Source organism: Rhinolophus hipposideros (assembly GCF_964194185.1).
Source record: "Rhinolophus hipposideros genome assembly, chromosome: 12".
Lineage (NCBI taxonomy): Eukaryota > Metazoa > Chordata > Mammalia > Chiroptera > Rhinolophidae > Rhinolophus > Rhinolophus hipposideros.
The window spans coordinates 36,754,691-36,780,185 of NC_138058.1; the positions used below are offsets into that span (position 1 = coordinate 36,754,691).

The 25,495-nt window shown below is 33.5% G+C and overlaps 1 protein-coding gene across 3 annotated transcripts in view; it reads right to left on the reverse strand.

Annotated features, from left to right (window-relative positions):
• The window catches only part of VRK2 (VRK serine/threonine kinase 2), a 202,089-nt gene that overhangs the window by 148,738 nt on the left and 27,856 nt on the right, over nucleotides 1-25,495 (reverse strand). For all 3 annotated transcript variants that reach the window (XM_081068806.1, XM_081068804.1, XM_081068805.1), the window contains exons 3-7: nucleotides 22,821-22,870; nucleotides 22,013-22,082; nucleotides 20,522-20,609; nucleotides 18,780-18,885; nucleotides 17,477-17,569 (exon numbers count right to left, since the gene is read on the reverse strand). In XM_081068806.1, the coding sequence (XP_080924932.1) occupies nucleotides 17,477-17,569; nucleotides 18,780-18,885; nucleotides 20,522-20,609; nucleotides 22,013-22,082; nucleotides 22,821-22,870 (407 nt within the window). The remainder of the gene's footprint in view (nucleotides 1-17,476; nucleotides 17,570-18,779; nucleotides 18,886-20,521; nucleotides 20,610-22,012; nucleotides 22,083-22,820; nucleotides 22,871-25,495) is intronic.

The window sequence follows — 25,495 nt, forward strand, 5'->3', positions numbered from 1 at the left end:
AAACTTAATATTATAGGAGTCTCCATTAACAGGAATTATAAAAATAGTGGACAGACTGTAAGAGGTAATGACTAAACAAACAAACAAACAAACAAAAAACACCCACCATCATATTGTTTATATTTAAGAACGCAATATCAATGCAATTTTTGGCACTTTAGACCAATCCATATCATCACTGTTATCTTTGAAAGTAAATCAGAATTGCACACAGTGTCTCCAAACAGAATCTAAATTGTCAAAAGTCAGAAGGCAATTCAAGAGAATTTTTCTCAGAATGCTTTTTGGAGAGAGAAAGGAAGAGGGAGAAGCAGTTTTACATATACAGCATACACTAAATAGGGAACTGTTATGACTAGATATTTATTCTCACATGTGGTTAAAATATAGTAGTTCTCAACTATATGTTACCATGCTCCCCTCCAAAGAAAAAAGTTTCAACTTTCAAAATGTGTTGTTTCTTTAAAATTTAGGGATTGAGGCAACATTACATGATGTAGCTTCAAGACAATAGAGTACTGCAAAACAAATTGTGTTTGAAAATATAATATCTATTAAAAGAAAATGTAGTACTTAAATTTTAGTTGAAGTTTTGGGTTTTAGGATAGCCTAAATAGGACGCATTTTGAATGTCAAAATATAAATAGCAGTTTTCTTCCTTTATTGGAGACCATAGCTTGCTAGAGTGTCTGAAAACATATTTCAGTTTTGTCTCTCACCCGCAGATGCTGTTTCGCAACACTCCTCAGAAGTAACTGATTGCTCTGCCCTAAGGACTTCAAGGTCACATGTATAACTGGTTGCTTGCTTTCACTATTTATGATGCATGTTTATCTTTATTCCAAGAACTAAACAGACAGACTGACTTCATTCTGCAAAGCAGATATCCCAGAAATGCACATATTGATAATTCGGCAAATGGAAACATGTATTAAATAGGCTAGTCTAGTAAAAAAAAAAAAAAAAAAAGCTATCAAGAAACTTTTCATGTAGTTATTAGCCAAAAAGATCTAAAATTCATGGAACACCTAATATACGAGTATATCGGAGCATGCTAAGAGCTTTATATCATTGACCCATGCCATCCTTACAGAAATCCTGTAGGTATGTACCATTATCTTCCTTTTACTCAGATGTAAACTGAAGTTTAGTGAAATTATGTGACTTGTGTAGTATAATGGAGCCAGAGACTCCAGTCTTCACTCTCGATCACTGCCAAAGGGACATAGCACTGAGCAAGTGAAATAAACAAGGAAGACTATTCACGGCTGTTGCAAGAGGGGAGAGAGATTCAACTTAACGCCACTGAAACAAAAGATGTCTGAAGAGTTTTTAAGCACTGGGGGTGAGCTAGTGAAAAGTATTGGAGGACATTAGGGGAGGCTGCTCAATGTGGCTAGGTTACCTATGTTTGCTAATTGGTGCTTAGGCTTTTACCCTCCTTCAGAAACTGGGGGGATAGGGGCACAATGTTTCATAAAGATTACATTTTCGAGAGATGACTTGAAAATGTCATCTCTTTTGACATTTTTTGACATCTTTTGACATGATAACTCCCAGGTCCTTGAGGTTCTTGAGAATGGACTTTCCTTTGTTGGGAAGTTTCTGATTACTAGTTGAATCTCCTTACTACTAATTGTTCTTTCTGTTCAGATTTTCATTTCTTCATGATTAAATATTGGAAGGTTGTATGTTTCCAGAAATTTTATCCATTTCTTCTAGGTTATCTAATTTGTTGGTGTATAATTGTTCACAGTAATTTCTTATGATTCTTATTTCTGTTCTACTGGTTGTAATGTCTCTTCTTTCATTTATGATTTCATTTATTTGGGTCTTCTCTTTTTTTTTTTCTTCTTAATCTAGGGAAAGGTTTGTCTATTTTGTTTGCTTTCAAAAACCCAGCTCTCAGTTTCAATGATCTTTTCTATTGTCTTTTTAGTCTCTATTTCATTTATTTTTACTCTGAAATTTATTATTTCCTCCCTTCTACAAACTTTGTGCTTAGTCTGTCCTTTTCCTATGACTCTTAGGTGGAAAGTTAGGTTGCTTATTTGAGATCTTTTTTCGTAATGTAGGAGTTTATTGCTATAAACTTCTCTCTTAGAACTGCTTTTGCTGCGTCCCATAAACTTGGGAATGTTGTGTTTCCATTTTCATTCATCTGAAAGTATTTTTGATTTCCCTTTTGATTTTTTTGACTGACTGGTTGTTCAGGAACATGCTATTTAATCTCCACATATTTGTGAATATTGTAATTTTCCTCTTGTAATTGATTTCAAGTTTCATACCATCGTGGTTGGAAAAGATGCTTGATATGATTTAAATTATCTTAAATGTATTAAGACTTATTCTATAGCCTAATATGATTTATTCTAAAGAATGTTCCATGTGCACTTAAGAAGACTATGTATTCTATTGCTGTTGGATGGAATGTTTTATATGTCTATTAGGCCCATGTGGTTTAACATGATGTTTAAGTCCATTGTTTCCACATTGATTTTCTGTCTGGATGAACTATCCATTGTTGAAAGCCCCCAACAATTATTGGATTACTGTTTATTTCTCCCTTCATATCGGTTAATATATGCTTTATATATTAGATGCTCCGATACTGGGTGCACAATTGGTGGTCTTAATAGGGAGCTGTGGGTAGGATTCAAGTAATCATGGAAGTCTACTGAACAAAATAGTAAGACAAACAACTATCTCCACCTCACTCTATCAAACTATTTTTTTTTTTTTTTTAGTTTGGATTTTTACCCATTAGTACAGTATATGGTTCATAACATTTATATTCTTATAGATTCAATGAGAATTAGATAAATTCTCTAAAATTCTCATGGAAGTTTTAGTACCAGAGTCTATCAATATTTTAAAATTATAGATTGTGAGGCACTACTAAAGAAATTTAGGAGTCACTGCATTTGTTGGGTAGAGATTTGATGCAAGAGGAAGTCAACAATTTGTCCCAAGTATTCAAGATGTCGACAAATTAATTTGTCTTATATAGGTCAAAGTGAGAGTTTCTACTAAGATAACTTAGTAGAAATACACAGTCTAGAATTGTGTTGGAATAATACAAAATATGAAAAAAAAAGGCCAGGAAATGTCAAAAAAGGAAGGGAAGAAAGCAAAATAATATTTGTGGAGATTCTAATGTGATAATAACTGATCAAAGTACCTTTTACAAATTATTTCATGAAATCCAGTCAATCACCAAACTAGGTAGCATTGGTCTCATTTTAGATATGAGGAAGCTGAGTATCACAGTAGTTAAATAACTGGCCAAATCACAAAGCTCATAAAGGATGGAAGCAGAATTCAAACCCATGCCAATATGACTTCAAAGTGCACTTTTTAAAAATACAATATAGAATTTGGGGTCCTGCCCATTCCTAAAATTTTGCTGAAGTGAAAAATAAGTTTAAACAGAACTCAGTCTACAGGAGGGTTTATAATCTAGGTCCTGTTTTTATATGCCCTTGAGCTATGAATAATTTTTACATTATAGGACTGTTAAAAAGAAAGAGAATATGCAACAGAGTCCCATATGTGGCCCACAGAAGCCTAAAATATTTACTACCTGACTTGAAAGTTTGCCAACCTCTAAAGCAAAATTTTGTTTTAAATTTTTTTATATCATACTTTTTTCTGTAAAATCAAAAATAACTAGTTAATATGTTTTACTTTAAGTACAATATATATATATATAATATCCCTAATTTTAGACCAGCCTGAAGTAGGAAACTCAAGATCACCAAGATCAGGTAGAAGGTGAGTATTTGCATTATTTTCTGATTTGATTATTTCCTAAGAGTAGACATAGGAAAATTTTACATCTAGCTCCCTAGTGCATTTTAAATGCTTTTCTTTTTATACAACTTTTCTGAATTTAGTAACCATTTCCTTTTTCCATGAGTAAAAGGACAGCCCTGCCTGCTTCTCCTTCCATAGAGCTTCCTATTACACTGCACTGCCGCTCATGGTAGTCCTTTCTACATGATACTCCTTTTTTCCTCACCTTTCTTAGATGTGCTTTATGCTTTTTTTTTTATAACTTAGTGAGGTAGGTAGGGATGATGTGTGTCATTATCCACATTTAACAAATGAAAAATAATTTCTATACCCAAATAATGCAAGTCACCCAACACTCACTCAATCCAGCTTCTACAAAGGGTTTTATTGTTTTAGTGAATTTCTCAACATCTCCATAAAACACCTAATCTGAATTAATGCTTTCATGGACTTTTGACTTTAATACCTTGTTACTGAAAAGGTAGCGTAGAAGCCACTGAGGTGTAATCCCAGCAAAAAGAACTGGCCTTTCACCTGTGAGGAGTACAACAAGCTTAATCCTCCAGTGGCATAATCATGGGATGATCAGGAACTGCCACAGCATATGAGCTAGGCCACACTCTTCCTGGGCAGCTCCTGCAAAGAATGATCATGGTAGAGATACTATGTATGTGGCCATTTCTACCCAGAGATCCTACTAGTGGGTCTCTCTGCTCTACTGCTCACTAATGGGTTGGCTGAGACTTTGTCAGACAGGAATCATGAGTCGGGGCTCTGCCTGCCCAAGCCTTCTTGTCCCCTTTTCTTTCACAGGTGTCATATCAACATCCCACCCTGAAAGCTTTTCTTGTCCAATCCTGCTTCTTCTCCTTTTATGTCTCAGAGGTAATTTTGTCTCAGCATCTGCTTCTCTGAGACCTGGCTTTGACACAGGTGGTCTGTAAATCATAACCTTGATTTAAAAGCACTGAACAAATGAAGATGAAAAACAAATTTGCCTTTGATGGCCATTAAAAAATACAACTTTCCTATACTAATAAGCCTGTCTCAAAAATCAACTTCCTATTTTACCTAGCCAGATGTGCACCCATATATGACACGTTCTCAAGTTCTACACCTAGTTAAAACTTTACTTCCCATCTCCTTCACTCTAATGCTTGCAGGCTCTTACACTGCTTTATTTTTATTAATGGGTGGGTGAAACTAATGATGAAAGAGCACTTTGTGTTAACTCTTCTTTGCAGTGAATTGTGTGGGAAGGGCCTGTGTCTTCAATGTGGCACTGCTCCAGGGATACTCCAAATGTTCTTCTTTACCTCCTACCACACTTCCTGGATTCACCACTCATAACTGAACCCTATTCTGGTATGTTGATCCCTTTAACCACAAGTCAACTTATTGGGTTTCCATTTGTGTCCACATGGATTTAAAATGTACCAAGTCATTTTGTTTTTCTTTTATTTATGCTTCAGCCCCAGCATTTACAAGCTGTAAGCTCCTAGGGGACAAGAAGCCAGGATAATGTTGTACAACATTTTTGTATCCATGGCAACCTATTCTAAGGCCTTCTGCATAGGTTTAATAAATTTTTATTGATTTGACTTGATGGTAATAATTGGACAAACTGAAGTAAAATTCTTTTCAATAGATATCTGAGTGCCAAGCATCATAAACTATTGAGAACTGTATATTTTTAAAAAGAAAAATGAATGCATATATTTTTAATACAGTTGCCTCTTGAACAACATAGGTTTGAACGACACGGGTCAACTTATATGGCTTTTTGTTCCCCAGTAAATACTGTAAATATATAATATTTTCTCTTCTTTAGGGATTGGGATTTTCCTAATGACATTTGCTTTTATCTAGTTTACTTTAATGTAAGAATACCGTATATAATACATATAATACAAAAAATGTGTTAATTGACTGTTTATGTTATTGGTAAGGCTTCCCGTCAACAGTAGCTTATTTTGGAGGAGCCAAAAATCATAAGCGGATTTTCAACTGTATTGGGGGTCGGTGCCCCCACGTTGTTCAAGGGTCAGCTTGCTATGTGAAAGCATCGAGTGCTTTACAGACATCAAATCATTTAGCCCTTATGACCCTAAGAGGAAGCTTATCTTCTTATCTTGAGGATATGAAAATAGGCTGAGTAGTTAGGTGCTCTAAAATAGAGCAAGGAGAGACTGCTTCTAACTGGGAGACTCAGAGAAAAAAAGATTAGGGCCTTGAAAAACATCTAAGATTTCCACAAATGGAAAACAGGGAAGAAGAAATAACACAAGAAGGAAAACCAGGGCATGGGTCAGAGTGTGTTGGGAGTGGAGAGGTTATTGGAATACAACACATGCCCGGAAACCTGGTTAGCATCAGTTTACAGACAGCTTTTAAAACCATATTAAGAAGCGGGCACACAATTTTTGTATGCAAATAGATGTCACCAAAGGTTTTTGTAAGGAACAGTATTATCAGCACTGGCAACATCACAATGAGGAAATGGAAGCAGAGAGGACATTTAGGAGAATGTAGTAATAGTCCAGGCAAGAGGCAATGGGGAGTTGGTAGGGCACTGGTGAAAAAAAAAGGGAGACAAAGAAGAAAGCAACAAGTTATTGGATAAGAGGAGAGAGGGAGAAAGGGGTAACTGAAAATGGTGTGGTTGGCTGGGTAAATGAAGATTCAATGAACAGAGGAAAAGATTCAATGAACAAAAGAAAATAGGAGCAAGAGGATACATGAAAAGAAAATTGTTTATTCATTTCTGTACCAAAAGCAAATGGATTGATTGGTGGCAAACACCTTAATCTAACGTGTTTCTGGTTCTTTCAGTTTATGCAGGACTGAGTGACAAATTCATAGTTGATGGAAAAAGTAAAGGACCTTCTTCCCATTAAGAGATACGAATCTAAACATTCTTGGGAAGTAAAATAAGATAAAGTATTCTTTTGTTATAAGCATAATGATAAAAATACACATTATTTTCTAGCTATTACTTACTAAGAGTTTATTATGAGCCTGATATTAGCCTAAGCCTTTCACATGTTTAAGTCATTTGATCCTTAAAATAACTTTTTGAAGGAGGTACTCATCCTTATTTTTAGATGTAGAAACTGAAGCATAGAGAGGAAAATAATATGGATAAGAATATAGAGCTAACAAGAGGTAGAGCTAGAACTCAAAGCTAGGGAGTCTGATTCCAGAGCTCATAGCTTTAACTATTCTACACTGAATTCCCAACATAACTGAAAGTTTTGCAAATAGTTGCCATCTTTTTCTGTCAAATCTTTTGTCTGGGATTAGAAGGTAATCTAGATAGAAAAAAAATTCTCTCTTTATATCTCTTTTCTGATCCTGAACAAGAACATTGAGGTCCAGAATAAACAAGTAAACTGTATTATGACGTGTACACCCCACCACACATATTCAAGAACGGCTTGGAGAGTCTATGTATAAGAACAAATCATGCTGAAAACACTGTCTTGGCTCTGCCTAAAGTGGCCCTAAGAAAAATAAAACAAGGTATTTCTTTCCGCCTTCTGTTCTTACTTTATCCCCTTTTCTTTTTCTTTCCCCATCCTGGTCCCCAAAGGTCACATATGGCCAAAATATAGTGGTATTCATGCTTAGGTGTTAGTAACTTCCATAGAACATTATCTTGAGATTTGTATTAAAATTATTTGGACAATGTATTATCTCAAATTTCACCCAAAGGTTTCTGTCTAAGTCACTGTATTAGTTTTGCAGGGCTGCTATAACTAGGTTCCACAAACTGGGTGACTTAAACAACAGAAATTTATTGTCTCACAATTTTGGAGGCTAGAAGTCTGAAATCCAGCTGTTGGCAGGGTAGATATCTGTTGATTCTTTCTGAGGGCTGTAAGGGATAATTTGTCCAATGCCTCTTTCCTAAGATTCTGGTAGTCTCAGGAGTTCCTTGGTTTGTAGAAGTCATTCTCCCTGTCTCTTCACATCGATTTCCTCTATGCATGTCTGTCTCTATGTCCAAGTTTCCCCTTTTATAAGAACAGCAATCATTGGATTAGGGCCTTTGCTGAAGATCTCCTCTTAACTCAAAAGGACCCTATTTCCATATAAGGTCATATTCACATATACTAGGGGTTGGGACATCCATATCTCCTGAAGGACACAGTTCAACTCATAGCAGTTCCCATTCTCAGTTTCTCTTTGTGAATAGAGCTGACAGAGCTCTATGTATAAGAAAGCACTCATAATGGCTATATTAAATAGTAAAGATCTCTCAACACAGTGGATATTTTCTCCCAATAGGAATTTAAGAAACATAGAAATGCGCTTAGTTGCTGTACTTGGCTATGCTACACCCAGCTCTGCTTGAATGGCTCTACCTGTTACTCCTCAACACTGAATGACTAATCAACCAATTCATTTATACATTAACCTATTCAATTACTCATTGTTCACTCATCACTTATTTATTGAGTGCTTATTATATGCTATGTTCTGTGTCAGATGCTGGATACACATCGATGAATAAAACATAATCCCTGTTTTCCTATTTATAAGACTAGAAATTTGCTCTCCTGATAGACATTTAACTGAAAGAAATCATGCTTACCTGCTTCTGTACCAATAGTTTCCTAAGTGAGATTTGTAGCTAACAACCATTCCATACAGGAAATCAGCGGCTATGAATACTAAAAGGGGCCAGAGATCACATGATCTCGGCTACTCAACTACAGCAAGGGAAATTGTGGCAGAGAAGTGTACTGCAATATGTAATAAAAACAAAACAACAACAAAAACAACGGAAAAGCAAGCTTAAGCATAATTCAAATAAAAATTGTCTATATTCTCATTTTCTCATGTATTTTAGGATAAAGAAGAAAGAAAAAGTGGAAGAAATAAAATTATGTCTGATATTAAAGAATGACGCTAATTTTGTTACATGTGGTAATGGCATTGTTAGAATATGGTGAATTGTCCTTGTTTTTTGGAAATGCAGATAGCTAAGCATTTAGAAGCAAAGGGTCATGATGAAATCTATAATTTTTTAAAACTTCTCATCCAAAAAATAGATAAAACAAATTTTCAAAATGTTAATTTTTAAGTTAAATTGATGGATATATGAACTCCTTTACTATTCAAAATGTTTGAATTATTTCAAAATAAAAGGTTAAAAAACCTGCATCCTCCTAGACTCAAAATTACATAACTAACAGATTCTCACTTCTCACAGTCTCAGTACTGGAAAATAAGCTTCATAAAATATTAATTTTAAATATGGTCACCATGACTGCTAAATTATATTATGCCATTTTTCCCCAATATTTTCTATTACCACCCTCCGATGATAAGACTCTAGTAGTCCAAATTCATATAACTGTCATTTGCATAGAATTTTGAAATAATTTTTTAAAATACAGATCTAATTTGATTAAAAGCAGGCATCTTAATATACACATGTTAAGAATAAATTTTGATAACAGGAACACTATTAAGTATCAGATAACAATTAAAAATACATTTGATTACTTAGTTTTAAACTAATTTAATAAATCGGAGTGTAGTAAACGGAATTAACACATTACAGAACATTTGATGGAAATAAAATTGGGGACTGACTTTATTTTTAATTGAAAAATCATACTGAAAGAATCCCAAAGCAGTAAGTTGGTAGAATTGATCTATGACTACCAGATACATATGAACTATTAAATCCCCAAAATAACATATTCATATGACAAATAATTATATAGAGACAAAAAGTTCACTGAAAGTGTGTACTTCAAAAATAATTCTATCAGTATGAAACTCATAAAATTTTAAAAGTTCAAATAACTAAAATCACAGGAACAAATTTCAAAGTCTCTTTACTCAACTAAAAATATATAACAAAACCTCACTAGGAAGAAAATAACATGCATGTTATAAGTGATGTAAAAAACTACCATGCTACTTAAACTACAGTATAACACCATCCACATGATATCAAGATATTAAAGTAGCTTTACCAGTTGTGCCATCTAGTAATAAAGTATCATCAAGCTAAGCCATATAACACTACTCTGGAGATAATGAAATACAAACGTATGTTATCAGGACTAAACTTTATATGTATTCGACAAAGGAAATGCTACCTCTAAATGGTAGCCATATATGTGCACATACCATGCAAAATTCTTAAAAACACACTTTCACACTACATCTTATGAGTAACTGTGATTGATAAATTGATTGTATTAGAATTCCCTCTAGCAAACAGTGAACAAGAAGCTTTAATGAGACTTCTGACCCTACTCTACGATATCTTAGGGAATATGAAAGCGAATGTTTTCCCACCAGATACAGATCCGTTGCTACAATTCCTGCTCCCAGCTCATTAAATTTTGCTTAAATTTAAACTTTTTAATTTCTTTAGCTAAAAACACTTTGGAAGCATAAGGAGAAACCTTACCTTTTGCAATGAGCATTGCGTACTTGGAAAACACATTTTCAGAGAATCATAGAATTTTTGAGCTAGAAGGAACTTTTGAGATCACTTAGTCAAATCCCCACATTTTATAGACGATATAGCCAAAGTGCACACAAGTTAAATCATTTGCTGAAGGCTGCAATTCTGCTCAGTGTCAGAACTGGGATTGTAACCTGGTCTACTGGCTTTCAGTCCAGCACAACTCCCAGTAATCAATGTTTTCAAAAATCATAGGTTTCCTAAGTCACAGTTATCACTCTAGACACTGACATGAAGAACTACCCTTCTCTACCTGCGAAGGCCTCCTCTTCAATCTAGCAGGAAGTTTTGGGGCAGGAACACACGGAGCGTGGTAGGGTGAAGGGGCTGAACACTCAAGGTACTCCAGGCACAAGGTGAGATGGCAGGCATTGCATCAAGACTGGCCTCATATCCTGAGAAGCCAAGAAAGTATTTCTGGAAGGGTCACTTCAAAAGAAACACTAACTTAGATGCTGTGAGGAATACAAAGGAAGAGAAGCATACCTACCTATAAGCCTCAAGGAGTTCACTCTTGTTCAGGACATAAGACAACACAAGACAAGTGAGACTTGAATGCTCATGTTTTCAAAATACACATGAGAAATCGAAGGAAATTACAAAAGGAGGAGATCAGTGTAGACCAGAATCATCAAGAGAGGCTTCATATAACAGACATGATATAAGCTGGTGCGAAAAACAATGTGCTTCTGATCAACAAATGGGTGGCTTTCCATACATAAGAGCATCTGCATCACTGAAACAAAAAGATGTGTATGAACCCCGATTTCACTTAAAATGCTTCAGCTATCTTCACTAGTGACACTGGGAGATGCAGCTAAATGGGTGGTACTCAAAGGTAAAACCATCACTCAATATCATTTCTGTAATGCCAATATAAGTAATGATATCAGACAGGCACATTCGTTTTCAAAATACTATATATATCAGCACACGTAAGCCTAAGTTTCTAGTAATCAATTGTACAACATCATGTTATATCCCAAAGTCAGTGCGGTGAGAAACACAAGTTAGAAAAGTTAGGTAATCTAAGAGGACAGATATGCTTATCTGTCAGGAAGCGGAAGCATATAACATAATGACTAATACCCAGTAAACGTTGAAAGTATTCAATAAAATTTATTTATACGGTCTTTTCTGAAGATGTACCTCTTCTGAAGTAGATGTTCTTAATATAATTTAATTTTTAACTTAAAGAATTTTTTCACCAAACTAGTACACTTGATTTCTTCCTTTTTTTACTGAATACAATATTACCACTGAATGATTTTCTTTAGTCCTTTGTTTAAAATAGAATTAAATTTTTTTTTAATTAAAATGGAAATAATGTAAAGAAGTACTTAAGATATCCAGATTTTTTTAAATTATTTTTTCCCCCACAGATAAAGTTGAGATTTTTTTCCTTTCAACAGAAAATGTTAAAGATTAATGACAGAAAGAAGCTAAATGGTATACATTTTGACAGTCTTCAAAATTCCAAATTTGGAGAGTATCAGATGAGTTATTGCAAAATAGCCAAAATGCAATTAAGATAGGGGAAAAACAAAAAGAAACAAAATAATCTACAAGGGCCCAGTTGGACTCTCAATGAGACTATTTGACTGATTTCAAGAAAGAAACATTGTTTGATCCCAGTATAAATAGAATTAGAGAAAATATTTTTGTATATTTTTGTTTGTTTTTTTGAAAAAAGAAAAACCAATGAAAGGAAAATGCCTCAGAACATCAACTGTGCCCCAAATTGGCTATCCGAGACATTACTTTGACTACTACCATGTTTCCCTGAAAATAAGACCCAGCCGGACAATCAACTCTAATGCATCTTTCGGAGGAAAAATTAATATAAGACCCGGTATTATATTATGTTATTATATTATATTATATTATATTATATTATATTATATTATATTATATTATATTATATTATATTATATCCGGTCTTATAGCAAAATAAGATCAGGTCTTATATCATAGCAAAATAACACAGGGTCTTATAGTAAAAATAAGATTGGGTCTTATATTAATTTTTGCTCCAAAAGCATTAAAGCTGATTATCCGGCTTACTTTTGGGGAAACATAGTATTCTTTTTTTTTTTTTTTATTTATTAGTTTCAGGTGTACAAGACAAGGTAATACTTAGACGTTCATCATTTATATCCCTCACACTGTGAACCCCCCTCCCCCATCCACTATCCCTCCGACCTCACACTGAACCATCACATTATATATATAAAATTATAGCTGGCATTCATTAATGAAACATGGTATTCTTATTAGGACCCTTATCATTACGCCTCAACACAGATGCTGTTGTTTTTAGCCAATACCCCTTTGACTCTATATCCCAATTTTACCTTAATCCTTATAACTCTATTGCTTTGACAAAGGCTGTGTACGTTGTCAACTTTCCTTGCCTTTTTCTCTTGCCAAACCACGCAACAATGTCTTCTCTGTCTAATTTTGAGTCTTTTTCCCACTTATTTTTCTCTTCATTAAATAGCTTTTTGCTGAAGTTCCTTTCGCCATAGTTTTCATTCAATACACACACATGAAAGTAGAACATCTGAAACTGTGATTCATGAAAACTTTCTGGAAATAAAGTAATCTATGTATCAAAAGGGCCCACCAGATATGGTGGAAAACCAATATACAATGACCTACTCTAAAACATATCCTGGCAAAACGATTAGACATTTTTAATAAAGAAAAAATATTCTAATGACAGCAAGGTAAAAAGAACAAGTAATATACAACGGTAAGAGAATTAACTGGCAGGAGACTTCTTAAAAGCAACATGGAAACAAGGCAATAATAGATCATCATTTTCAAGAAATTCAAGGAAAGAAAATATGAACTAAGTATTTTAAATCCATCCAAGCTATCCCTCAAGCAACAATGCTATTGAAAATTTTCATACATGCAAGGGAATGATGTGCCCATGGGCACTTCTTGAGCAATCCACTAGAAAATTAGTTTCATCCAATTAAAAGATGTATGGGTAACTTTGACAAAAGGACAAGAAGGTAGGCATTTAATATATTTAATTAGAGCTTAGACTAAAACAAGGCTAAGGACAAATGAAGATACAAATGACATATGTTCTGACAAAGTAAACTGGTGTTACTGAGACACCAGTAATGAAATGAGACAATAGTAAGAGAAAGAGGAAAGTAAAATAAGCTCACTGATAGTGAATGGAAGATGGAAGTCAAAAAATACCACAGAAGGGGCTGGCCGGGTGGCTCAGGCGGTTGGAGCTCCATGCTCCTAACTCCAAAGGCTGCCAGTTCGATTCCCACATAGGCCAGTGGGCTCTCAACCACAAGGTTGCTGGTTCAACTCCTCGAGTACACACCATAATTCCATTTATATGACACTCCTAAAAACTGCCAAAAATATCGGGGCAGAAATCATTGCCAGGGCTGAGGGTGAGAGAAGGGAAATGACTGTAGAGGGGAATGAGAGAACTTTTGAGGACAACAGAATTGCTCTATGTCTTGATTATAGTGGTGGTTATATGATATACATGTGTCAAAACACACCAAACTGTATATTTAAAAGGGTGAATTTTACTGTTTGTAAATTATACATTAATAAACCTAACCTTAAAAAATTATGCAGACTTTTAAAGGCTTTTAATATATATTACCAAATTGCCCTTCCATTAACTTAATTCTTTTACTCTCACTGAATTTACATTCCCACTGGTATTCTATATCTCATCAGCCTCAATGTAATCAGATTATTTTAGACTTTTTCAATTGATAAGTTCTTTAAAAAGGTTGCCTTACTGTTTTGATATGTACATCTGTTTGTTTTTAGTGATGGTGAAATTTTTTCATCTGTTTCTTGGACAGCTGTGTTTCTTCTCTGTTCTGTCTGTTCATTCCTTTTAATCACTGTTTTAAGACAGTATTTGTTGTTTTTATTAATTTTTTAGAGCATAATATATAGCCTCAAATATTTGTCATAAATATACTTCCCAGTTTCTCATTTGCCTTTCCTTTTTTCAATTTTTTAAAAAACATACAAGAATCTTAAAATTTGAAATTTCTCAATATTTTCTAAGATATTTTCTTTTGTATTTTTATTTAGAAATTCCTTTCCTCATTTCAGTTAAATATTCAACTATTTTAGTTAAATTTCAGTTAAACTGGAAGTTCAGTTAAACTGAAAGTTCAGTTAAATATTCAACATTTTTTTTGTAATTTTTTTATAAACTCAATTTTTTTTAAACTTTTTTTTTAACTTTTTAAATCTCTGCTGTCTGATTCAGTGGCTACTAGTTACATGTGGTTATTAAAATTAGGCTTTTTCCCTATAGTTTCTTCTAATTTTATCATTTCAGGTCTTACATTTAAATTTTTAATCCATTTTGGGTTAATTTGGGAGTGTAGTATAAGATTTATGCCTATAGCATACTATTTTAATTACTCTAGCATTGTAACATGGTTTGAAATCAGAAAGTATGAACAGATTTGTTCTTCTTTCTCAACACTGCTTTAACTATTCAGGATCGTTTGTGGTTCCATACAAATTTTAGAATTGTTTATTTTCTATTTCTATGAAAAATGACATTGGAATTTTGATAGGGATTCAAATGAATCTGTAGATTGCTTTGGGTAGTATGGATATCTTAAGAATATTAACTCTTCCAATCCATAAACATAGGTTTTGGGAATGATTTTTTGCAATTTACACCAAAAGCACAGGCAACAAAACCAAAATAAAGATGGAAGACTATATCAAATTAGAAAGATTTACACAGCAAAGAAAACCATCAACAAAATGAAAAGGCAACCTATGGAAAGGGAGATAATATTTGCAAACCACCTATTTGATAAGGGGTTAACATCCAAAATATATAAAAACTCATGCAACTCATTAACAATTTAAAAAACCCAAATAACCCAACTGAAAAATAGGCAAAGGATCTGAATATTTTCCTGAAGGAGACATGCAAATGGCCAACAGGTATATGAAAAGGTGCTCAACATTATCGTGTTTCCCCAAAAATAAGACTGGGTCTTATATTAATTTTTGCTCCAAAAGACACATTAGGGCTTATGTTCAGGGGATGTCATCCTGAAAAACTATGCTACGGCTTATTTTCCAGTTAGGACTTATTTTTGGGGAAACATGGTATTAATTATCAAGAAAATGAAATGAAAATCATAATGAGACACCACTTCACACTTGTTAGGTGGCTATTATCAAGAAGACAAGAGATAAGTGTTGGTGAGGGTGTGGAGAAAGGGAAAACCTGTACACTGTTGGTCGGAATGTAAATTGGCACAGTTATCATGGAAAACAATATGGAGGTTCTTCAAAAAAAATTAAGACCCAGTGAACCATATGACCCAGTGAACCCACTTCTGATTATATATCCAAATAACCAGTATATATATATATATATATTATTCTCCAGTGGAATATTATTCAGTCATGAAAAATATAAGTATGTCATGTGCAACAACATGAATGAAGCCAGAGGACATTATGCTAAGTGAAATACACGGGACACAGGAAAACAAATACTGTATGATCTCACTTATATGTGGCATGTGAAAAAGTGAAACTCATAAACCAGACTAGAACAGTGGCTGTCAATGTGTGGGAGTGGAGGAAATAGGGAATCGTCGCTCAAAGGGTACAAACTTTTAGTTAGAAGATGAGTAAGTTCTGTGGATCTAATATATAGCATGGTAACTGTTGTGAATAATGCTGTATACTTCAAATTTGCTGAAATTTGCTGAAATTTGTGAAAGAGTAGGTCTTAAGTGTTTGCACCATAAACAAAACAGAAAAAAGATTAATTAACTATGTGAGGCGATGAATGTATTAATGTGGTTGTGGTAATCACTTTTATAGGTTTTTAGAACAGTTTTTAGACTCAATTTTAGTAAATTTAGAGCAATTTGGTTAAAAATGGGTGGGAAGTACAGTGAGTTCTCATATACCGACTGTCCCCCACCCCCCAAAAATAGTCTCCCCAACTATCAATATCCCACAACACAGGATTACATCTGTTACAGTGAATGAACCTACATCGACACATCATAGTCACCCAAAGTCAACAGTTTACATCAGGGTTCACTCCTGGTGTGGAAGAGTCTATGGGTTTGGACAAATAAATGTATAACAATATGTATCCACCACTGTTAGTGTCATACAGAACTGTTTCATTTCCCTAAAAATCATCTCTGCTCCACTTAGTCATCCCTCCTTCTCCTCTAACCCCTAGCAATCATTGATTTTTCTAATGTCTCCATAGTTTTGCCTTTCCTATAATGTTATATAGTTGGAATTATAGATTTTCATTTAGCAATGTGCATTATTTAAGGTTCATCCATATCTTTTCATGTTTTGTTCATTTCTTTTTAATATTATTACTATCACCCTGTTGGAATGTACCACAGTTTATTTATCCAGTAACCTATTAAAGGACATCTTGGTTGCTTCAAGTTTTGGCAATTACAAAGAAAGCTGCTATAAACATCTATGTGTAGGTTTTTGTATTGATATAAATTTTCAACTCCTTTGGGTAAATACCAAGGAGTGTAACTGTTAGATCAAATACTAAAATATGTTTTATTTCGTAAGAAACCTCCATACCGTCTTCCAGTGTTCATGCCATCTTGCATTCCAACCAGCAATGATAAGATTTCCTGTTGCTCCACATCCACAACCAGTTTGTGTACTACCCACATTTCAAATGCTTAACGGCCATGTGTGGCTAATGGCTACCATATTGGATATTTCCATTATCACAGAAAGTTCTATTGGAAATGCTGCTTTGTTTAAAACTTAATTGTTTATATAGTAGAAGAGGAGCTAATGTGACAGCTTTTTATTTTTTATTTTTCACTGCATAAATTCATCTCTTCTCCCATTGGATTGTGATGGTTCTTTGTTTCAATGTGTACAGAAGTCCAAATTCCTGTTCAGCAACTTCTTAACTATATGCCCATTAACAAATTATTTAACTCCACTGAGTCTCAATTTCCTCATCCTAATTATTTATTAGTTTATGCATTAAATAAGATAACCAAGGTAAGATAAATCACAACATTCTTCATGTTAAGTCCTCATTAGCAACCTCTTCTGGGTTAGGAGTTTGTTTTTTGAATGTCTCAGTACGGTACTTTGAGGACCTTTACTGAAAGCAAAGCTTAATATTATATTTACCCGATCTGGATCATTGTAACCCAAAAGTAGATTTGCTGCTTTTATATCACCGTGAACATATTCGTGTTCATGTATATATTCCAATACATCCAACTGTGAAAAGAAATACATAAGGTTATGCTGATGTCTATTTAGAACTCATGATCAACTTGAATATTTTGAATATAGAATGACATGTATTTTTTCATATTAATAATGACAAAGTGACATATTTCACAATTATTTATTTACCAATCCTAAAATATCACATGTACTGGTTGCTCATCCTGGGGAAAAAAATTGAATAAAATGACCCTCAAACATCAAGTGTTCTGATGGAATCTCTGATGGAAGGAAAATGATTCAACAATGCTCATGCCTATGCTCCTGACAGCCTGGTGGCCAAATCACACTGAGCAAAAAGGAAAAAGCATGTAAAATCTGAGCTCCAAAGGGAAAGAATCATGAAGCCCACTCAGCAATACCTCACTCAAAGAATAATTGTAAATCAAGTTTTGGGGACCCCAAAGCAAAACAACTGGTCCATGAGCACAGAGAAAGGTATTCCTCCCTGTATAGTAATAGAAAACACCTTAGCTTCATCTTTGAAGCTCCTGAGCCTTGCATGTTACCTACGCCTAGTGCTGAATAAACATTTGCTGGCTGGCTAGACAGATGAATGGACAAATGGGAAAAATTAATGAGTTCTATTTGCCACATCCCAACCTGGCATGAGTAGGTTAATCCTATTTGAAATGGAAAAAATAAAATGGAATTTAGGCAAACCAAACACAAACAAGATAAGACAAATATGCAGTATAAACAAAATGTGTGCATGGGTGCTATTAAGATTTCATTGGTTCTTATTTGGCAAAGTACACATTAGTCATTGCCACACTAATTACTGCCACCATCCCAAACTCATAATAAACACTTTATAACACCCTCATACCATCATGTGTTTAGTATGGAAAATAATATAATTTGCTGTAGTTTCCATTGTTATAAATATAATTGACAAAAGATATGTTATTCCTAGAGCAATGCAAGTTTGTTCTGATATGTAAAACAAAGCTGTGAGGAAAAAAATCAGACTGTAGAACCAAAGCCTAATTGAGTTTGTAGTGCCAAATACAGCACATGCTGTCACTTACAGAGCCCACTGTTATCAATTTCACCAAAATAGCCTCTACTCTCAAAAACTGACATTTTTAGGGCAATAATCCCTCATTCTCTGATAATTCCACAAAGGGCAATGATTTGTGTTTCGTAACAAGTAAATAATCTGAAAATAGAGCCTGTGAAATCGGTCATTCTTTCTTACCATTCGGGTACCTAGCTGCAGGACAGTTGACTTTTTAAAAGTACCACTCTGGTCAGAGATCTTCTGTAAATCTATTCCTAGTCTTTCCATTACCAGAAATCTGTAACTGTAAGAAGGAGACATCAAAAAGAGATCTTAAGACAGCAATCCTTGAAACTTTCTATTTATAAATTGAAACAAGGACAAATATCCCCAACCTCATAATAAAGAATGACACAATCTGAACTATTAGAGAATGACTGTACATTGCAGAAAGATACTACTCAATATTATTTTGCAGTTAGTTTTCTAGTAGAAGAGAATGCTGTGCTGAAACACTCACACTGTCTTAGATCATGGAAATAGTCTTTCTAAATTAAATAGTCTTGAATTTTGTTCATTTTGACTCCATCACCTTCTCTCCATGGAGCCCTGAACAAATTATTTGTCCATACAGAAAATTTTATTTATATTTGTTTTTGATCTTATAAAATCATATTTACTGTCTCTATACATTTATAAACATGGCTTTTTAAAAATGCACTTTTTCCTTTTCTGTTTGGCACCTCCACTCCTTGTTTTCTTCCCTTCACTTACATCCCTACTTCAACCTCTATTCTACATCTGTCTATGTATTGCACACATAAACATAGACATATAGGAATTTCTGTCCTTGTTTTACAAAAATGTGATCTTTTCTGCATCATACTTTTTTCAATAATATCTCACTGAAATCCTTCCAATTCAACTGGTATAGCTCTAACTGATTTATTTACTTAATGGGCTGCATAATATTACATGATTAGGATATATCCTGATTTACTTAGCTATTCAGTCCCCTAGTGGAGCTCTTTACTTGTTATGAAATTATCATTTCTTTATTTTGCTTTTATTTTTAACATTCAAATATCATCTGAGCAAAGCACTGACCCCTGAGCCTATTTTTTCACCAAGGGGGTAAAAAATGTATCATCTATCCTAAAAGGCTATTATTGAAAGGACAAAATGGATACCTAACAAACGACAGAAGTTTTTTTCTTTCAAAAACCACTAGTAATTAATTATTTATGTGATAATTAGCCCTATTTAGTGGTTTAAAAGTATTTCAACAAATTCTTGGTTTTGCCTCTCAAGAGATGGAGGTTAATTAATTCTCTTCTCCTGAGTTTGTGGTGTACTTGGTGACTGGCTTCTAGCAAAGAAAACACAGTAGAAATAAGGGGATATCACTTCTAAGATTAGATTATAAAAAGACTGCGGCTTTTTTCGTGAATGCCCATTCGTGTGTGTGTGTGTGTGTGTGTGTGTGTGTGTGTGAACACACGTGCGCTTTCTCCCTCTCACAGTTACGTGCTCTAGGGGAAACCAGCTGTCACGTCTTTGTAGCACTCAGGCAGCCTATAGAGAGACCTACATGGTGAGAATATAAAGCCTGCCAACAATCACATGAGTGAATTTAGAAGATCTTCCTAAGCTTGATAATAGCCACATAAGTGACCTTAAAAGCAGATCCATCCCCAGTCTAGCCTTGAAATGTCTGCAGCCCAATAGACAGCTAACTGTATTTTCATAAGCAGTCCTGAGCTAGAACCATCCAGGTAAGCCAGTTATACATAACTGACCATGGAAACTAAGATAATATTAGTTTATTGTTATATGCAACTACATTTTGGGTAATTTGTTACATAGCAACAGATAACTAATAGACCACATGAGAAACAGTGATAGTACAATATCTGATTATTATAAGAATTCCATTTTACCTTCTTCCCTTGAATTCAGTGAGACCAGATCCATAAAATAGAGGAATTCCTAAATAATCAAGTTGTTTTAGTTCTATCCATTTCTTGACTGCAAAGACAAATTTAACAGAAAAAAAAAGATCCATGTTTTTAGAAAGGTATTTCTTACTTTTGCATTGATACTAAAATGTATTCGGTTAACCTATATAGAAATTAAGACGTTCCTAAAATTTTTTTTAAAGAATCAAATATATCGAATGGCTTTAAATTCTGTGTATCATTATAATTAACACAGAAACATATACATTTTAAAGTAAATGAATTACAACCAAAACAAAAGTAATCATAGTCATAAAATGCATTGATATCATATACACAGTGTTTCTACTCATGAAAAAAATTAATCCCCTTAACTGCTAGTTAAAATTTTAAATATACCATGTTAACCACCATAGGATCAGGAAAGAGATGGCTTTTTCTTCCCTATTACTTAAAAATCTAAAGCCAAGGTAGTTGAAAAAATACAAACTGGGCAGAAAATCATCTTACTCTGAAATTATGTTATACAGAAATTGTTTTGATTAAATTTAGTTTTGTGCTTGTTTTTTTTTTTTTTTTTTTTAACTCACATTCACTTAATATAATCAGGTAGCTTATTTAATTTTTCACTTTTCTACCATATATGTTTAATGTTTAAGACAGCTCCACTGATAAACAATCAAGTTTAATGGATTCTATTTGTCACCCTGACAAAGTTTAAGCAGTTAGTAAAGACTACAGTCTTAATGTTTAGAAGGTTTTATTAAAGAAAAGAAAGTTAATTATTGAGGCCAGACTCATCATTCTTTTTCCTAAACATAATGTAAAGGACCTTGACTATAAAGTCATTACTCAAATCAACTTCCTTAAAGCTTACTTAGTTCATCTATCTCTTACAGTCTTTATAAAATGCTTTTACTCTCCTCAGCGCTGCTCATATTCATTTCACATTCAAACCCTCTGATAGTTGACATCTGATATGCAGCTCCAATTAACTTCCCAGCATTCAAGTTTGTAACATTTTTACCTTATTTTCTAAATCATCTAAATGTTTAATCATTTCCATATATTTTACCCTAATCCATTCTAACATCATTCCTTTTGTTTGTAAATATATATCTACCACCTATTTAAATTACTTTTACTTACATCCTTCCAATTCAAATGGTATTTTGTGAAAAAAAATTCATTTTTCCCTCTTTTACACTTCAAGAACTCTTGGTAGCTTAGACCAACAACACAATGTATTCTGTAAAGCAGCAGAAACAACTTCGACTTGAAATATATAAGCCATTATGTATGTAATATCAAGATTTGTACATCATCTGTCTTTTTATATGACAGTTAACTTATCATTTTACAATAACATTTCTAATTGAAAAGAATTTTCCAGAAGGCCAAAAAATACAAAAATATTAACATTCACTTTAACAAGCACACATGACAGTAGTTTGCTTCGCTAATTTTACTTACTATAGTCTTTTTTTGCAGCTCTTTGATAAAATTTAAGTTCTGAAAATAATGGGCCATTTTCTTGATATTCCTATAAAAGAAAAGAACAATTTTATTAGGAAAAAAATAATCTTAAAGATGGAGCTGGTATTTCAACTGTGAAATTATGAGTATACATATATAATAGATAGTAGTACTTGAAACGTTTATTATAAAACATAGGCACCAGATTTCTACTAAAAATGTCAAAAAAAAACCACCCCACTAAACACTAGAAGAATCTCATTTTAAAATTTAATACATTGTAATGCTCTCTGTCTACAACCTTACACATGGAAATAGCCTTTTTATGGAAAGAACTTACTAAAGCACTGATAATTGTATACTTACATACTCACAGACTCTCAGTGTTTCCTGACAAGGGTATCAGGGTAGATAACACTGCAAACTACCCTTGTGATTCATTCTACTGGATACCTTTGTTGAGTGTCTACTACATTTTATTCATTGCACTAGGCACAGGGGACACAAACAAAAATAAAACATCATCCCTGCCTTTAAGGACCTTACCACCTAGAATAGAAAGGGAGGGAGAGGAGGACAGAGGGAAAGAAAGGGAGAGGGAGAAGATGGCTAGGTAAGATGCAAGGATTATAAATGTCAATACAGGAGAAAAAGTTCTCCAGTTTTCACATTTTAATAATGTGAAAATATACCATAAAATTAGGTTTGATAAGTAAAATTATGATAAGAATGATGAGAAACATTTTTACAAAAATAAAGCTTAAAAAATGTATATGTGAAATACAAATTTAAGAACAATACTTACCACTTTTATTACATGTCTTGCATCTTTATCTGGTTTATTTGTAGGGAAAGCTGCAAAACAAAACACAATGGGGGGGAAAAAGTTGTTCCCAATTACTGAATGCCTACTATATCCCAGAGACTCTACTAAGCACTTTCCATATATTAGTTTATTATATCTTCCCAAGCACTTCTTGTGGTAGGTATCATCTCCATTTTACACAAGATCCTACTAAGGTTTGACAAGTTGAATAATTTACTAAGAAGTAGAAGAATGGGGATTAAAACTCAATTTGTCTGACACCACACTCACACTTTTTATTATAAACCGTATTCAAATATTCAAACATAAACCAAAATACTAATCACACAGATCTAAATGTAGGGGAAAATATTTTATAGATGTATAACAGTTAAACACAACCAATGATATGTAGTAAAATCCACTGATTCGATTTTAATAAATCAAAATGTATGATAATTCAGAAATGAAAATTGATTCATATTAAGTAGGAAGTTCAAAACAATTTCTACTTGGCAAAATTCTAAAATAAATCAAGTTAGAATCAGAACAAAGCCTTTTAAAAATTATCTTCTGAGCCTAGCAATCAATTATTCCTACATTAAAGAATACATATCTAATAATATAAGTTCATTTCAATTTCAAATTATCTTACTTCATTTTATTATGTACCATTTGCATTTTAGATACAGTAATACAACTTCTGAAAATCCCACTGTTAAAATTTTAGATCAAACCAATCCTGTCCTCTATATTATCTAAGTGATTAAAAGATTCTTGTTTTCAAATCTTGATAAGAGAAGTTGACGTGTATGTTTATGTATTGTGAAGTCTAGAATGTTGTTATTCACTCTTCATCCATTTATTCTTTCATTCAACTAACCAGTATTTATTTATCAAGAGGCTAGAATATGCAAGACACTGTGTTAAGCGTTAGGATGATGTTTAAATGGACGTGAAAGTGAAAAAGATGGAACTAGTATTGAATACAACTGAAAGTCAGCACTTATCAGATTGAGAACAAGATCAAATTCCTCAGGTATATTTTCAGTACATTTATCAAAATGCTGTGTTTTCTTATCACTACTCCTAACATTTTTTCCTTTTCTTTCTCCTAACTCTATCAATTGTTCTTTCCTCTATTACTTCACATGATAGATGTAAAAAGTATATCACAACTTTACTAAAGCATATAAACTGTACTTTACAGTTGTACACATGTACAATTTTCTTAAATATTCTCCAGAATTTTTGATATCAGCAATGCTATTAGTCAATTGAAATTACTACTTCAATTTTAGTGGATATTACATATAAATTCTGAACCAAGCTCTCTTTACAGTAACAAAAACATTGAACTTATTTAATCAGTTAAAAATCGATTTTCATCTTTATTCTATAAAGTTGTTTCATTTTTACTCATACAGTAGTCCCAAAAGAACTGCAGGAGGACCGGTAAAAATAAAACAAAACAAAAAAAAACCTCAAGAAGGTACATACAGATAAAGGGATCCAGTCCTGGTATAGAAGGAGTGAGAAACACCTTTTCTCCCACCCTATGGCAAACTATTTTTCTACTAAGATGCTCAAGGCTAGGTAGAAATAGTTCTGTGCCAACCCTGGTCCATTTAGTACAGTAGCTACTCTAGGTAATGGTCTTTCCTTCCTGAAGTTTAAGTTGATAGAAACTTCCTGCTTTTTGTCTAAAAGCAAGTAGCCACTGCAGCAAATAAAACTTGAAGCCAAAAAGAATGTTAAGAAGCATAAAAGGACAAAAGGAAAATGGAGATTTCAACTAGATAAATAACTTATGTTGCCACTGGGGAAAAAGATATCCAATCTGTCCCAAGTCCTACTTTTTGCTGATTTCAATCAGTATATCCCTACCACTTTATAATCTGAATCTTCCTTTCATATTATTTCACATGAACATAATCATATGTTGACATACACTTGAAACATTCCCACACTTGTCATTTGATAGCTACACAGTTAGATTATGCTTCCAAGTTAGATTATGTTGGAGGGCTTAAATCCAAAATCAATTGACTAGAAAGCTCTTGGAGATGGATGTCAACAGATAAATTGTCCTAGTTACCACAGAGGACTCTTTACAGTAATCAATCAGTTAATTAATGAAACAAGTATTTATTTTCTACTATAAGCCAAGCCACATTCTAGCTATTGAAATTAAATGATCACCAAAAACAGACATGGTATCTGCTTTTATAGTCTAGTGGAGAAATCAGACATCCATCAAATACTCATGCACAAATCTAAAATTGTAATTATAATAAATGTTAAAGGGAGAGGTAAATGTACTATGAGAAAGTATAATTTAATTTATATAAAAGGGAATGCTTGAGCAAGACTAGTTGAAGAGGTAGTGAAGGGCCAGATTCAAATCTAGATAATAATTTCTGTTTAATGAAAAGTTTTAAAAGCTTGAGGTATATTTACAAGATAGGAAATACATAACTAGCTTTGCATTCTGAACAGATGACTACACTACAATGTGGAGAACAGACTGAAAGAGAACCAGAGTAGATACTGGCCGATCAGTAAGCATTTAATTTTGATAGGTCAGAGGACTATAGCTCGGACTAGAGTATCAATGGTACAGAAAAATGAATGGATTCCAGTGATTTCAGAAGCTGATAGGACTTAGCAATAGA